The sequence below is a fragment of the Marmota monax genome, unplaced genomic scaffold (genome assembly GCF_021218885.2).
Source record: "Marmota monax isolate L192 unplaced genomic scaffold, Marmota_monax_Labrador192_F-V1.1 WCK01_AAM20220418_F8-fsc00118, whole genome shotgun sequence".
NCBI lineage: Eukaryota > Metazoa > Chordata > Mammalia > Rodentia > Sciuridae > Marmota > Marmota monax.
The window spans coordinates 7,311,386-7,328,044 of record NW_026695231.1 but is presented as its reverse complement, the minus strand read 5'-3'; the positions used below and the strand labels follow the sequence as shown (position 1 = coordinate 7,328,044).

The window sequence follows — 16,659 nt, the reverse complement described above, 5'->3', positions numbered from 1 at the left end:
ATCTAGGAATTGGTGCTTTATAATTGTTTTGTCTCACTAATTAAAATAGAATGGAATAGAATTGTCAATATTATAATAACATTACATAGAAAAGTTGATCAAAAAAGATGGTTTTGATCCTGGTTATAAACTCGTGTGTGTGTATGTAAAATTGTTTTAAAAAGTTTTATTGTTTTACATTTCCGTTGAAGTGGAAGAGGTTTAGAATCAACAAGTGATTTGTTCATTAATATTTATAAATATTAATTTAGTTCCATTTGCTTTTATGGAACTATCATGATTACAGGAAAGCATTTGGGTAACAATGTTGTATTCAAAGACTATTTATTGAGCAGATATTAGATACTAAATAAGAAACAATCAAATGCTGTACTTTCACAAGAAGGAAAGATCATAGTAGACACAAGAAAACTTCATGAAGGATTAATCTGAGAAGTTGGATTTGGAGAGGTAGAGGCATTTGGTTGGCCTATAGAATAGGCAAATATGTAGAGAGGAAGAATGAGAGTGTTATATTTGAAGAATGATAATTATAACATTTACGGATATCTCTGTTCTTAATTTTGCTTTGCATTTTTTAACTATAACAACTCTCTGAGGTAGATAGTCATTAAGTTCATTTTGCTAAAGAGGAAGCTGAAGCAGTAAGAAGTTAAGGTCATTTAACTTTGTAGAGATAAAACTGAACATCCAATCCAAGCAACCTGATATCAGAGACCTACTTTTTGTCCTAGACCTGTGCTGTCTTATATCGTAGTTACATAGGATCGAGCATTTGGAATGTAGCTGGAACAAATCCAGATGTATTCTAAGTGTAAAATATGTGTTGGATTTCCAAGATTGAATATGAAAAAAGAATTTTAAACTATCTCATGAATGAGTTAATTGATTCATGAGTATATACATTGCTTATATATAAAAATGATGATATTCCGGTTATGTTAAGTAATATATATATTTATTTTATCTGTTTCTTTTTCTTTTTCTTTCTTTCTTTTTTTTTTTTTTTTTTTTTAGTGATTACTGGTTAATTTCAAGCTGAATGTGTGGCTCACATTAAATTTCTTTTTGTGGACTGGGGTTGTGGCTCAGTGGTGCAGTGTTTGCCTAGCATGTGTGAGGCACTGGGTTTGATTCTTAGTTTAACATATAAATAAATGAATAAATAAAGATTCATTTACACCTAAAAACTACTTATAAAAAATACTTTTTTTAGACATCACTTTTGAAAACTGCCCACCAGTGAGTGACAGTCCACCTAGAGTGAAAGAATAGAGAAAAGGGTGATAGTAGGCAAAGAATAAAAGATATTTAGGATCAGATTAGACTGGTACTTTGTCCTTAAAACTAATATTCCTTAGAGTGTGATCCATGTGCCATCTGGCTCAGATTTTTGTGAGTTGGGGAAAGTTGGTTAATATAGATTCCTAGACACAGACCTCTTTAAACAACCCCTAAGAGTGGAACCATCTCTAAACCTTCAGTCATCCCTAACTCATTATTTTAATTTCTTCTTTGCAGAGGTTTCCCAGCTACCTGTAGGTTGAGATCTGCAGGAGAAACTGTAATTCTGTTCTTATGAAGGCAATGAATGTGAATGCCATTGCCTTAATATCTGGATTAATTTTTGTTGCACTGGACTTCAATAAAATGAATGGCATACAAAGGCAGTTGAAGAAAGTATCATTTAAAGAACTGCCTTTTGGAGATAGAGTGATTGCTACTTATTTAATAAATAGGAAAAAACAATTAAAATTACCTTATAATTTGTAGTCTAGCATTTGAAATGACTGCCATCATAGCTCATTGAGCAAACTGGGTAATTGCCAATGGCTATGTTATATGGTGATTAGTGGTGTTGGGTTGGATGGACTCTTTACACTGGACTCAGACCATCCAAAAGAAGTTGCTTGACCTGGTGTCCTTATTCTATAATACACTTTGTTATATTGATTTACCTCTTAAATTATACCAGGTTTTAGGACTTTCAGATTACCCTGGACTACAGGAGATATTGATCTCTTTATTCTTCTAAGAGATAATCATGATAAACTATCTTAAACTTTTTTTTATAGTAATTGATAATAATTTAAGGAAGTTATTTTTGTTTCTTCATGATTACAAGGAATTTGTAGACCTCAGGTTCTTACAGTAATAGTTAACCTAATCAGTGCATAGTTCTCAAATTTATTTTAAAATATTGCTTTGGTTACTATAACCTTGATCAGATATCAGTTAAGAAACACTGTTCTGGGCTGGGGGTTGTGGCTCAGTGGTAGAGCACTCACCTAGCATGTTCGAGGCCCTGAGTTCAATCCTCAGCACCACATAAAAATAAATAAAATAAAATAAAGGTATGTGTCCAACTACAACTAATATATATATATATATATATATATATATATATATATATATTAAAAAAAGAGAGAGACACTGCTTTGGATGAACACTATCCTTCATAGGGAGATTATCAGAAGAAAAAAACTTTGCCTGAATAAAATTCTTAACATGAATGACATCTTTATTAGATATTTATCAGCTATTTTTTCCAATATAAACCATCATTCCTCCCCCTCCCCTCATGTGCTTGGCTTGCTTGCATAATTTGAAAGCATAAGGGATAACTTTGGTAAAGTGCTAGGATGCTAACACTTTTTTTTTTTTTTTTTTTTTTTTAATACTGGGAATTGAATTCAGGGGCATTTAACCACTGAGCCACATCCCCAGACCATTTTTTTTTTTCATATTTATTTAGAGACAGGGTCTTGCTGAGTTGCTTAGGGCCTCACTAAGTTGCTGAGGCTGGCTTTGAACTTTGGATCCTCCTACCTAAGCCTCCCAAGCCACCGGGATTACAGGCATGCACCACTACACCTGGTGGATGCTAACACTTTTTAACAGCTGACAATAACTGTCAACTGGTAGCTTGCAAGACAGTATCAAGTGATTTTCAAGAGAAGCTAGGACATCAAAAAAAATTATATCACTAACACTGCCTAGGAATAGTCACAGTGGTAGTGTCCAGTTTGCAAAATGTTTACCATTTTTATTTGACTAGAATTTGGAATGCATTTTCTCATACTGATAATTGTAAATAGATTTAGCATTATAGAGTAATCTACAAAAATACCTATTATCTACATAAATAATAGTGTATTAATTGGTTTATACCCTGACTTCTTTGGGAAAATGTATTCCTGTGATAGTGAGAGATTCCTTCATGAACATGAATGTGTAGTATAAAGTACTTCTCAAGGTCTTTCTCTACTTGGATATTTTGAATTTTGGCACAAAATAATATTGGGTCTCTGCAGAGATAGGAAATACAAATTACTGTGGTCTTCCATTTAGGCTGTATGAGTCATTTGTGAATTGAGTCAGGTACTTTTTGTACTTAAAAGAAGGAGAAATAAAACCTTTTTTTTAGTTTTGTTTTGTACATCATTTAACAGAGGTAATGTGCATAAACTGAACTCTTTGAAGGCTTATTTGCTTTCATATATCCATCCCTTAGCACAATGACTGAAGATAAAAGATGCTGTTTGTTGAATGAATTAATTAACTGGTATTTCTGAAGGGCTTTAAGTTCTGCATGGTCTTTTTGATGTGGTGGTTATTTAATATATACATTTTTATAGAAATTTTGGATCATGGGATTTTAATTCCTTGTACAAGAGACAGTGCATATCGTAAGACTGTAAATGGAATGGCCTAGTTGTCTACCATCAACTCACAATAAAACAATTGGTGTCAGTGCAGTTGGAAAATTAGAAGAATAGGGAGATTGCCTAACTGAATTAATTGCCAAAGAACAAACTGTGCTTTTCCAAGATTAAAAAAACAAAAACAAAACCCTCTAAATCTCAATATCAAGGAAGTGTTTCTATTTTAAAATAATAAGAACTTTCTTACTTTCAGCCTTAAATATAAACACCACTCTTTGCTAATCTTTTCCTTCTCTGTGAGCCCTGTTAGGAGGAAGTGTAGCATGATAGAAGCATGGGCTGTGGAACTCAGGCCAACCTCATTTCAGGCCCCACTGTGCCCCCTAATCCTTTGTGATCTTGGTCAATCTGCATAAACTCTATAAGTAATGAATGTGTTTTCTCATTGTAAAATGAGGCAGAAATATCCTTGTGGTATTTAAGTGAATTAATGTCCATAAAGCACTTATGCATGTAGAAGTGTTCATTACATGTTACATGCATTTCATCTTTTTGCCACGTTGCCTTTTCTTATTCATGTTTTCCCAGTATATTTGAAAATTTGTAGCTACTTTATGAAGACTTAGTTTAGAAGGACTCTATATTGTATATTTTTTTAATCTCTCACTCTCTCTTCCAAGTTCCTACAGTAGTGGATTATAGCACTTACCATGTATTATAGTTACATATTTGTCCCCTACACAAGATCATGAATTTATTTCATATATATATATATATATATATAATTTTTTATATATATATATATGTATATATATATATATAAAATTTTAATTATAGATGGACACAATACGTTTATTTTATTTATTTATTTTGGGTACCAAGGTTTGAACCTGGGGTCAGTCAACCACTGAGCCACATCTCAAGCCCTATTTTGTGTTTCATTTAGAGACAGGGTCTCACTGAGTTGCCTCTCTATTGCTGAGATTGGCTTTAAATTTGCAATCCTCCTGCCTCAGCCTCCTGAGCCACTGGGATTACAGGCACATGCCACTGCACCTGGCTAATTAATTAATTAATTAATTTTTAATATTTATTTTTTAGTTGTAGTTGGACTCAATAACTTTATTTTTACATGGTGCTGAGGATAGAACCTAGTGCCTCACATGTGCTAGGAAAGCACTCTACCACCCACTGAGCCATAACCCCAGCCAAAGATCATGAATTCTTTAAAGACAAGGAATATGTATTTTTCTTGGCTCCTGCTGCAAGGCTTGGCACATGGTATTTCACAGAGCACTTATAATTGTTAATTAACTCGTATATGGAAATCATCTATAAATTGTGCAGTTTTAATCAAATATAGTGCTATTTTAGGACTTAATATATGCCTAGCAATGTGTTTTGCATATTTGGAAGTAATTATTTGGCATTTAAGTAGCAATGATTAAACTATTACCACAAGCTAATTGAGCAATGATTCTAAGTATCAGACTGTAACAATTTTTTTTTGTCAGCTCTATAATTTATTTCTGCAACTTTTAAAACCTTGTATATAAGTGAAAGTTTTGTTTGTTTCCTTTTCCCTGGAAGCCATCAAAATCAGTTTGCTCTTTTAAATTGATTTCCCCAAGAATTTTAAAATTGATTGTTTAAAAATAATATTTATATTTTATAACATTATATATATTTAAAAAAAATTTTTAGTTGTCAGTAGACCTTTATTTATTTGTTTACATGTGGTGCTGACATTCAAACCCAGTGCCTCACACATTCTCTGCAAGTGCTCTACCATTGAGCTACAACTCCAGCCCTATATATTTTAAAAATTTTTTTTTAGTTGTTGATGGACCTTCATTTTATTTATTTAAATGTGGTGCTGAGAATTGAACCCAGTGCCTCACATAACTCCATATCTTACCATTATATTTTAATAGCTAAATATTGATAACTACCAATATATTTTTATAATCTTACCATTATATTTTAATAGCTAAATATTGATAACTACCACTGAGAACTTATTATATGCCAGGCATATAATACTTTAGAATGTTATTTGATTTAAACCCGTACAACAACCCCATTAGACATAAGTAATATTTTTTTTTTCATGATTTTGTAGTAAGAGAATCAGAGCTCAAAGATACGGAGTAATTTACTTGTGGTCAAGAGCTAGTAAATGCAGGATCCTGAATTTGAAAAAGCATTAGGTACATTATATGCATTACTAAAAATAAAATTAAAAGTTTGATAAAATTTAAATAAAAATTCTACAATGTAATTCTTGGTCCTGAAGTTTTATTTGAACTTTATCAAATTTGAAAATTTAATTTGAGGTAATTCATATAAAGGATCTAATGTTAACTTCAGTATAATTGCCCAGAAAATGATAGTTTTATGTCTTCTGATAAATTCCAAAATAATTGTATAAAAACAAGTAACATGGGGCCAGGGTTGTGGCTCAGTGTTAGCGCACTTGCCTAGCATGAGTGAAGCACTGGGTTCGATTCTCAGTACCACATATAAACAAATAAATGAATAAAGGTTTATCAATTAAAAAAAATAACATGGGCAATGTAGGTTTCAACACAGACCCTGAAATCTACAAAATCTTGGAACAGCATATATCAAGCTCTGAAAGAAAATGGGTGCCAACCAAGAATCTTGTATCCAGCAAAATTAAGCTTTAGATTTGAAGATGAAATAAAAATCTTCCATGATAAACAAAAGTTAAAAGAATTTATAGCTAGAAAACCAGGACTACAAAACATCCTTGGAAAAATATTTCATGAAGAGGAAACGAAAAATAACAATGAAAATCAGGAGAGGGAGTGAATGCTCTAAGGAAAAAAACTAATCAAAGAAGAAAATTAAGTCAAGTTAAATAACAAAAATAAACAAATATGGCTGGAAATACAAATCATGTATCAATAATAACTCTGAATGTTAATGGCTTAAACTCACGAATCAAAAGACATAGGATAGCAGATTGGATTAAAAAAGAGGCCCAACAATATGCTGCCCCAGGAGACTCATCTGATAGGAAAAGACATACACAGACTGAAGGTAAAAGGTTGGGAAAGATCATACCACTCACAAGGACTGCAGAAGCAAGCAGGGGTTTCCATTCTCATATCAAATAAAGTAGACTTCTAGCCAAAGTTAATCAAAAGGAATAAAGAGGGACACTACATACTGCTCAAGGGAACCATACACCAATAAGACATAACAATCATAAATATATATGCCCCAAACAATGGTGCAGCTATGTTCATCAAACAAAGTCTTCTCAAGTTCAAGAGTCAAATTGACCACAACCCAATAAACATGGGTGACTTTAACACACCTCTCTCACCACTGGATGGATCTTCCAAACAAAAGTTGAATAAAGAAACTATAGAACTCAATAATACAATCAATAACTTAGACTTAACTGACATATATAAAATATTTCAACCTGCATCAAGTGGATACACTTTTTTCTCAGCAGCATATGGATCCTTCTCTAAAATAGACCATATAATAATATGCCACAAAGCAACTCTTAGCAAATACAAAAAAGTGGAGATACTACCATGCATTTTATCAGATCATAATGGAATGAAATTGGAAATCAATGACAAAAAATAAAAATTACTCCAGCACCTGTAGACCAGACAGTATGTTACTGAATGAACAATGGGTTGCAGAAGACATCAAGGAGGAGATTAAAAAAATTCTTAGAGGTAAATGAGAACATAGACACAACATATCAAAATCTCTGGGACACTATGAAAACAGTTCTAAGAGGAAAATTCATTGCAAGGAGTTCATTCCTTAAAAGAAGAAAAAGTCAACAAATAAATGACCTCACATTACATCTCAAAACCCTAGAAGAAGAAGAAAAAATCAACAGCAAAAGCAGTAGAAGGCAAGAAATAATTAAAATTAGAGCTGAAATCAATGAAATTGAAACAAAAGAAACAATTGAAAAAGTTGACAAAACAAAAAGTTGGTTCTTTGAAAAAATAAATAAAATTGACAGACCCTTAGCTACGCTAATGAAGAGGAGGAGAGAGAAACTCAAGTTACCAGCATACGTGAGGAAAAAGGTAATATCACAACAGACACTACAGAAATACAGAAGATAATTAGAAATTATTTTGAAATCTTATACTTCAATAAAATAGAAAACATTGAAGGCATCGACAAATTTCTTAAGTCATACAATTAGCCCAGATTCAATCAGGAAGATATACACAGTTTAATCAGACCAATATCAAGTGATGAAATAGAAGACACCATCAGAAGACTACCAACCAAGAAAAACCCAGAACCAGATAGATATACAGCCAAGTTCTACAAGACCTTTAAAGAAGAACTAATACCAATATTCTTCAATTTATTTTAGGAAATAGAAAAAGAGGCAGCACTTCCAAACTCATTCTATGAGGCCAATATCACCCTGATGCCAAAACCAGGCAAAGACACATCAAAGAAAGAAAACTTTAGATCAATATCTCTAATGAACATAGATGCACATATTCTCAATAAAATTCTCGCAAATTGAATACAAAAATATAACAAAAAGATTGTGCACCATGATCAAGTGGGATTCATCCCAGGCATGCAAGGTTGGTTCAACATAAGGAAATCAATAAATGTAATTCATCACATCAGTATATGCAGAGAAGAATTATTTAATCATCTCAATAGATGCAGAAAAGGCTTTTGGCAAAATACAGTACCCCTTCTTGTTTAAAACTCTAGAAAAACTAGGGGTAACAGGAACATATCTCAACATCGTAAAGGCTTATCTATCCTAAGCCCCAGGCCAACATTATTATAAATGGAGAAAAATTGAAGGCATTCCCTCTAAAAACTGGAACAAGACAGGAATGCCCTCTTTCACCACTTCTATTTAACATAGTTCTTGAAACACTGGCCAGAGCAATTAGATGAAAGAATTAATAGGAAAAGAAGAACTTAAATTAGCACTATTGTGATATGATTCTATACCTAGAAGACCCAAAAAGCTCCACCACAAAACTTCTAGAACTAGTAAATGAACTTAGCAAAGTAGCAGGATATAAAATCAACACCCATAAATCAAAGGCATTTCTGTATATCAGTGAAAAATTCTCAGAAAGGGAAACGAGGAAAACTTACCCCATTTACAATAGCCTCAAAACAAAACAAAACAAAACAAAAACCTTGGGAATCAACTTAATGAAAGATGTATACAATGAAAACTACAAAACCCTAAAGAAAGAAATCAAAGAAGACCTTAGAAGATGGAAAGATCTACCTTGCTCTTGGATAGGCAGAATTAATATTATCAAAATGACCATATTACCAAAAGCATTATGCAGATTTAATGCAATTCCGATCAAAATCCCAATGTCATTCCTCAAAGAAATAGAAAAGGCAATCATGGAATTCATCTGGAAAAATAAGAGACCCAGAATAGCTAAAGCAATCCTTAGCAGGAAGAGTAAAGTAGGTGGTATCGCTACACCAGACCTTAAACTATACTCAGAGCAAAAGTAACAAAAACAGCATGGTATTGCAATCAAAACAGACTGGTAGATCAGTGGTACAGAACAGAGGACACAGAGACTAACCCACAAAATTACAATTATCCTATACTAGACAAAGGCCCAAAAACATGCATTGGAGAAAAGATACCCTCTTCAACAAATGGTGCTGGGAAAACTGGGAATCCATATGCAACAAAATGAAATTAAACCCTTGTCTCTCACCATGCACAGAACTCAAAGTGGATCAAGGATCTAGGAATTAAACCAGAGACTCTGCATCTAATAGAAGAAAAAGTAGGTCCTAATCTTCATCATGTGGGATTAGGCCCCAACTTCTTTAATAAGACTCCTATAGCACAAGAATTAAAACCGAGAATCAATAAATGGGATGGACTCAAGTTAAAAAGGTTCTCAGCAAAAGAAACAATCTGTGAGGTGAATAGAAATCCTACATCTTGGGAGGAAATGTTTACCTCTCACACATCAGATAGAGCACTAATCTCTAGGGTATATAAAGAACTCAAGAAGCTAAGTACCAAAAAAAAAAAAAAAAACACAATCAATAAATGGGCCAAGGACATGAACAGACACTTCTCAGAAGAGGATATACAATCCATTAACAAATATAGGAAAAAATGCTCATCATCTCTCGAAATTAGAGAAATGCAAATCAAAACTACTGTAAGATATCTCACTCCAGTTAGAATGGCAGCTATTATGCATACAAACAACAATAAGTGTTGGTGAGGATGTGGGGAAAAATGCACACTCATACATTGCTGGTGGGACTGCAAATTGGTGCAGCCAATATGGAAAGCAGTATGGATATTTCTTGGAAAACTGGGAATGGAACCAGCATTTGACCCAGCTATCCTTCTCCTTGGTCTACACCCAAAGGACTTAAAAACCGCATACTACAGGGACACAGCCACATCAATGTTTACAACAGCATAATTCACAATAGCTAAACTGTGGAACCAACCTAGATGTCCCTCGGTAGATGAATGGATTAAAGGTGGCATATATACACAATGGGATATTACTCAGCAATAAAAGAGAATAAAATCAGGACACTTGCAGGTAAATGGATGGTGCTGGAGAAAATAATGCTTAGTGAAGTTAGCCAATCCAAAAAAAAAAAAAATGCTGAATGTTTTCTCTGATATAAGGTGACTGACCCATAAAGGGATAGGGAGGGCGAGCATGGGAGGAATAGATGAACTCTAGATAGGGTAGAGGGGTGGAAGGTGAAGGGAGGGGGCAGAGGGTTAGCAATGATGGTGGAATGTGATAGACATCATTATCCAAAGTACATGTATGAAGACATGAATTGGTGTGAACATACTTTATATATAAACAGATGTGAAAAATTGTGCTCTGTATGTGTAATAAGAATTGTAATACATTCCACTGTCATGTATTTTAAAAATAAAATAAATTAAATATTTAAAAAAACCATGAGCAATATAGGGAATGATACTCTATACTGAGAGGCTTTTAATTCCTTGTTGCATTGTTTAGTGATCAGCTTATTTTAATCCACGATGTTGTTACTACATCCAAGAAATCAGAATATTGGAAAAGGGTACAGAACTCGTAGGCTGGTCTTATTTCAAAATTTAGTTCTTTTCCACTGATACTTTGACTTATCAAAAAATAAGTCATGTGAAATATTAGATGTGTTTTTGTCACTGTGTGTATTTGTATTATGTCTTAGGTAACAACATTTGTCATTTAAAAATTTTTAAGGTCATCTTGCTGTTTGACTTAAATGTGGACGTACTTAATGTCCAACTTCTTAAGATCCAAATAACTTGCACATGATTTTACTAGAACATAGATTTGGGAATTCAGTAGGGCTAATGTTATCTGATTATTACTACAAGTCACAAAATTCTGATGTAGTACATTTTGCCTTAGTTTTCTTCCATAATGTCAGTATTATAAAGGGATGGGTTCTATTATGTATAGAGGTAATGTTTTTAAAATATTTTCAGCCCTACATTTCATATAAGCACTTTTTATCTTTTTTAAAAAATAGGTAAATCAACAAACTGGGAAGATGATGGTTGGGGAGCCTGGGAAGAAACAGAACCCCAAGAACCTGTAAGTCTTTATAAATATTTGCATGTTTTTTGATAGGGACGTTTTCCTTTTGTAATGATGTTGAATGTTTCAATATTAGGTTGACATTTTAAAATCTATGTCAAGAAAGTTTTTATGTTTACTTAATAGTACCTAACTTGATACTTGTTCTTAAGGACCTTAATGACTTCATTGTGTGTCTTGTCCACGCTATAACATTGAGACTGAGTACTTTATAATTGCTTATAAATACTGAAGTTTAAGATCAAGGGGCCAGTATCTAGCAAGGCCTCTTTTTGCATCACTACACTGGAGAAGGCAAGACAGAGAAAGGGAGAAAGAGTGTTTGTGAAACGGGGCCAAACTCAAAATGACTCCTATGATAATGAACCCACTGCTTCGATTGTAGCATTAATCCATCCACTCTGCTCTCATGGCCTAATCACCTCTTATTTGGCCTCACTTTCACATACTGTTGCATTGGGGACTAAGTTTCTAACACATACTTTTTTAGGGATAATGCAAACTATAGCAGTTGGCTAGAGGGGAGTGGTTGTTTTAGGATTCTTTATCTCTCATAAGTTTTTTTTTTTAAAGACTCTTTTACTTATTCATTCAATAAATGTTTGTTGTGCCCACCAAACTGTAGGCATTTTCCTGGGTGCTAGGAAGATAGCAGTGAGCAAGTAGGTAAAGTTCCTGTGTGTGTTATGATATTTTTATGTATGTGTAATAGAAAATCTATGTTAAACTGGCTTAAATAAGAAATGTTATTAGATCACGTAGGAGGAGGTCCAGAGACAGGATAGCTCCTAGATGGGTTGATCAGGCAATTTAACCATATTAGCAAGTTCTTCCCTTTTGTCTACTTTGTACATTCAGTGTTGGCTTCATCCTGAGACTTGTTTCTCTCACAAATGTCATGTGGAAACATGTTTCTTCATTCATGACCAGACAGAGAAAAAGAATTTGTCTTTCTATGACTCTTTAGGAGAAAGGAACAACTTTCTCAGAATCCTCTACCAAATCTTACCTTAAATTTTCTTGGCCAGTATTGTGCTACATGTTCTCATCTAAACTATCCACACCATCCTTGAAGGTGGAGCATAAGAGGGTTAGCTTTTCTCTGGCTACACAGAAAAGGAATTGATACCTGAACAAAAATCAGGATTTTTTTTTTTTATTTCTGAAGAAAGAATGAATATATTTACTGCGTAGGCCGTCTTATAGTCCTTGTTCCCAGGAGCTTACACTCTAATGGGGAGAGAGAAATAAAAAAAGAAAGACAGGTGAAAAGTATTAAGTAGTATATTCAATATTAAATAGTATATTAAGTAGGTATTCAGAGAATTCAAATGGTTATGTTACAGCAAGTGATTGAGTGACTACGATAGCTCAGGGAAGGCCTTTCAAAACTGAGATGTAAAAAACAACATAAAGTCAATGAGGTGAAGATCTGGCAAAGAGCACTTTAGGCCAGCTCATGTGAAACCTCTGAGGCAGGAAAGGCCTTGGAGTTTAAGGAACATGAAAAAGTCTATTGTGGCATTGTAGGACTGCTCCAAGGTCCAGTCAGAGAAGTAAACATTTGTGATGTAAAGTTTAATGAGTTTGGAGCTTATCCTAAATGTTTTGGGAAACCAAACTTACCCGATTTCTGTAGTTTTCCTTGAAGTCTCTTTAAATAGGTTGAAGTAGGGAGCAAAAGTGGAGGCAGAGAGACCAATTAGGTGGCTGTTGCTATAGTTTGAGAAGTGAGAGCATCTTGATTAAGGTGGTAATAGTGAAAATAAGAAATGGACTGTGGATAAGTTTTGGAGATGACAGTAAGACTTGCCAGTGGGTTGGTTATGAGAGACAAAAGGAAAATGAAAAATCAAGAATAGCTTCTTTATTCTGGGGAATGGTATGAAATAAATAAAACTTGATTGGCAAAATGTTGACATTCTCAAAAGGTGGGTAATAAGTATCATTCTGTTTATTTTTGTTAATGTTTGAAATATCCATGATAATTTTTTTAAAACTCTCCCATGTATTTGGCTTGAACAACTGAAGGGATGGTGTGTCCTATCGAGTTGGGAAAGACAAGAAAGATAATAGGTATGGAGGAAAAACACAAGAGCATCATGTGCTAAGAATAGGAATGTGCTCATGTTATTGAGATTTATGGAAAAGCTCCATGGGGAGATTAAGTACAGGGAGCCATTTCTGAAAACCTCTAGGAAAATTGGGACATGTTGAATAGTATTGAGTCCTACCACTGCAGCAATTAAATGCCTTGTCCTTTGCTGTTCTAATGCTATGTTAAAATGGATACTTGACTACTCTGTCTCTGCCTTCATTAAAACTGACTGGGTTCTGCCTAGAAATGTATGAGCTTGAGGTAGTTTCCCACAAAGCAATCGAGGAAGGCCCCCCCCCCCCAATACATGTTTGTGTGACTGCACTGGGCATATTTTATAATTATTTACTTTTTTTAATGTTTTAATTAGATCAAGGCTTGGGTCTTGATAATGATAGGAGCCAAAGCAGGCATGTATTCTGAAAGAAAGTGAACCAGTACCATTTTAACCTGGAAAAAAAAAAAAAGGGATGCCAAACCCTGTTGGAACAGAATAAGAGATGATACCTAGAAATAGCAACTGCTTCATTCATCATTTTAATTTTTATAATATCACCAGAGAGATCCTTTCTTTCATTCCTGATCTGGATAATTTGTGTTTTCTCTACTTTATTCTCAGTCCACCTAAAATTTTTCGATTTTGATTTTTTTTTTTTAAAAGCTGTTTCAAAATTTAGTTTCAATGATTTCTCTATTGTTTTTCTTAGCTTTAATCCTCTTTACTTTGAGTTTGAATTGTTCTTTGTTTAGCTTCTTAAGATGGAATTGTAGATTACTTATTTTAAATTTATCTTCTTGGTTTTTTAAAAATATTTTTTTAATTGTCAATGGATCTTTATTTATTTATATGTGGTGCTGAGAATCGAACATAGTGCCTCACACATGCTAGGCAGGCGCTCTGCCACTGAGCCACAACCACAGCCCCTAAATTTATCTTCTCTTGTAATATAAAGCCATAAATTACCCTCTAACTGGTGATTTAGTTGCATCCCACAACTTTTTATATGTTATATTTTCAGTTTCATTCAGTTAAAAATATTTTCTGATTTCTTGTGTGCTTCCTTTTTTGATCTGTGGGGTTAGTTAGAAATATATTGTTTAATTTCCAAATATAATAGCCTCCCTGTATTAGAGAGGGAGGATACATCTCAAGATCCCCAGTGTATTTATGTCTGAAACCATGGATAGTTTCAAATCCTATATACGTTACCTTTATTCTATATATACATACCTGGGATAAAGTTTCATTTATAAATTAGGCATGATAAGAAATTAACAACAATAACCAGTAATAAGATGGAATGATTTTAATAATATACCATAATAAAATTGCCAGCATCATTATCCTTGCACACAAGCATGTGATACCCAGACAGTCTCTTGCTAATAACTGAGGTAACTACTAAGTAACTAATGGGCAGGTAGCACATACAAGTGTGATATACTGAACAAAAGGCATAATTCATGACTTGGTCATATTGGAGCATATTGGAATGGGGTAGTCTGAGATACCATCATGCTACCCAGAAAAATGCACAATTTAAAACTAATGAATTATTTATTTCTGAAATTTTTTATTTAATAATTTTGGACTGATCATAGTTGATCACAGAAAGCAAAACCACAGATAAGGGTGGGGTACTACTGTATTTGTGATTTTGACAGATTTCTTTCTGTTGATTATTTCTAATCTGATGCTGGTAGAGAACACATTTTGTATACTTCCAAAACTTCTAGATTTATCAACACTGTTTTATGTCTTCGTATATGTTTCATATGTATGAAAAGAATATGCATTCTTCTCTTAATGGGTAAAGAGTTCTATGTATTTCAGTTGGGTTAGGTTGGTTAGTAGTGTTATTTATATCTTCTATACTCTTGATTTTTTTTTCTTCATTAGTTCTATCTATTATTGAAATAAGATAATTGAAATCTACATCTGTTATTGTGCAATTATCTAGTTCCCTTTTCAGTTTTTGTCAGTTTTTGCTTCTTGTATTTTTGGATTCTATCAGGAAGCACATATTATACATCAATATGAATGTAGATGTATATGTGATACCTCATTCTGAAGTAGTTCTCTTTATCTCTAGTGATGTTCATTATGTTAATGTCTATTTTGTCTGATACTATAGCCACTCCAGCTCTTTTTTGGTCACTGTTTTCATGGTGTATTTCTTTTTGTCCTTTTAGCCTATTCATATAATCTTGCCTTTTAGTCAGTCTGACAATCTTGACTTTTGATTGGAGTGAATAATTTATTTTTATTTGATATAATTATTGATATGGTTAAATTTATATCTGTAAAATTGCTGTTTGTTTTCTATAACTCATATTTTTTAAATTATTTTTTACTCCTTTATTCTTTTGTGTTCAGCAAATATTTTTATTGTACAATTCAGTTGCTCAGATTTTTAACATTTTTGTTATATTAAATACAAATTACGTTAATATGATTCACATACCATATAATTTCACCTTGAAAGTATACAATTTACTGTTTTTAGTATTCACAACTTTGTATAACTATTACTGTGATTTAATTCCATAATATTTTCATCACTCCAAACAGAAACCCATATCCGTTAGTAGTCGCTCCCTATTCTTCTCTTCTTCCCAGCCTCAACCACTAATTTACTTTCTGTCCATAGATTTGCCTGTTCTGAACACTTCAAATAACTAGAATTATGCATATTAAAAACACAGACTAACTTCTGTTTAGTCATAATTTATTCTGTTTCATGGCCTTGCTGATATTTTTTTGCTTGTGATCTTGGATTCTTCCTCTCTTTCTTTTATTTCACATTCACAGCTATATCAGGATTAATAGATTTTACTCAGTTAAGATAAGACTTCTGTTGTTTTTCAATGGTTATGAACAACCTCAAAGGCATAATTGGCTCCAGAGGTATAATAAGAATCAGAGTAAAATTTGGCAAATGTGTAAAATGTACAAGTACAAGTACAAGCTCTAGTCAAGGTAACAGATATTGCTGCCCAGTAGAAAAATAGGGAATTGAAAGGAAACTTGCTACTCTCTTTTGCTGAGAATAGTCAGCAAACTCAAAACCTACCTTCTCTGAATGCACTTATGTCTTATCCACATTATAGAGGACACCAGAAGTAGAAGAAGTATAATACGTTGAAGTCAGGCATCATTGTATCAAGGTGCTGTAAATGTAATGATAAGGTTCTCTATTGGTTGCCAACAGAGGATGGTAAACTTTTCTTCTTTGTTAGCCTGACATTTGGAGAGCTGTTGTGTTTT

The 16,659-nt window shown here is 33.3% G+C and overlaps 1 protein-coding gene across 2 annotated transcripts in view; it reads left to right on the top strand.

The window, feature by feature from the left end:
* Nucleotides 1–16,659, top strand: part of Rab3gap2 (RAB3 GTPase activating non-catalytic protein subunit 2) — a 107,344-nt gene that overhangs the window by 16,014 nt on the left and 74,671 nt on the right. For both annotated transcript variants that reach the window (XM_046438386.2, XM_046438385.1), the window contains exon 2: nucleotides 11,226–11,290. In XM_046438386.2, the coding sequence (XP_046294342.1) occupies nucleotides 11,226–11,290 (65 nt within the window). The remainder of the gene's footprint in view (nucleotides 1–11,225; nucleotides 11,291–16,659) is intronic.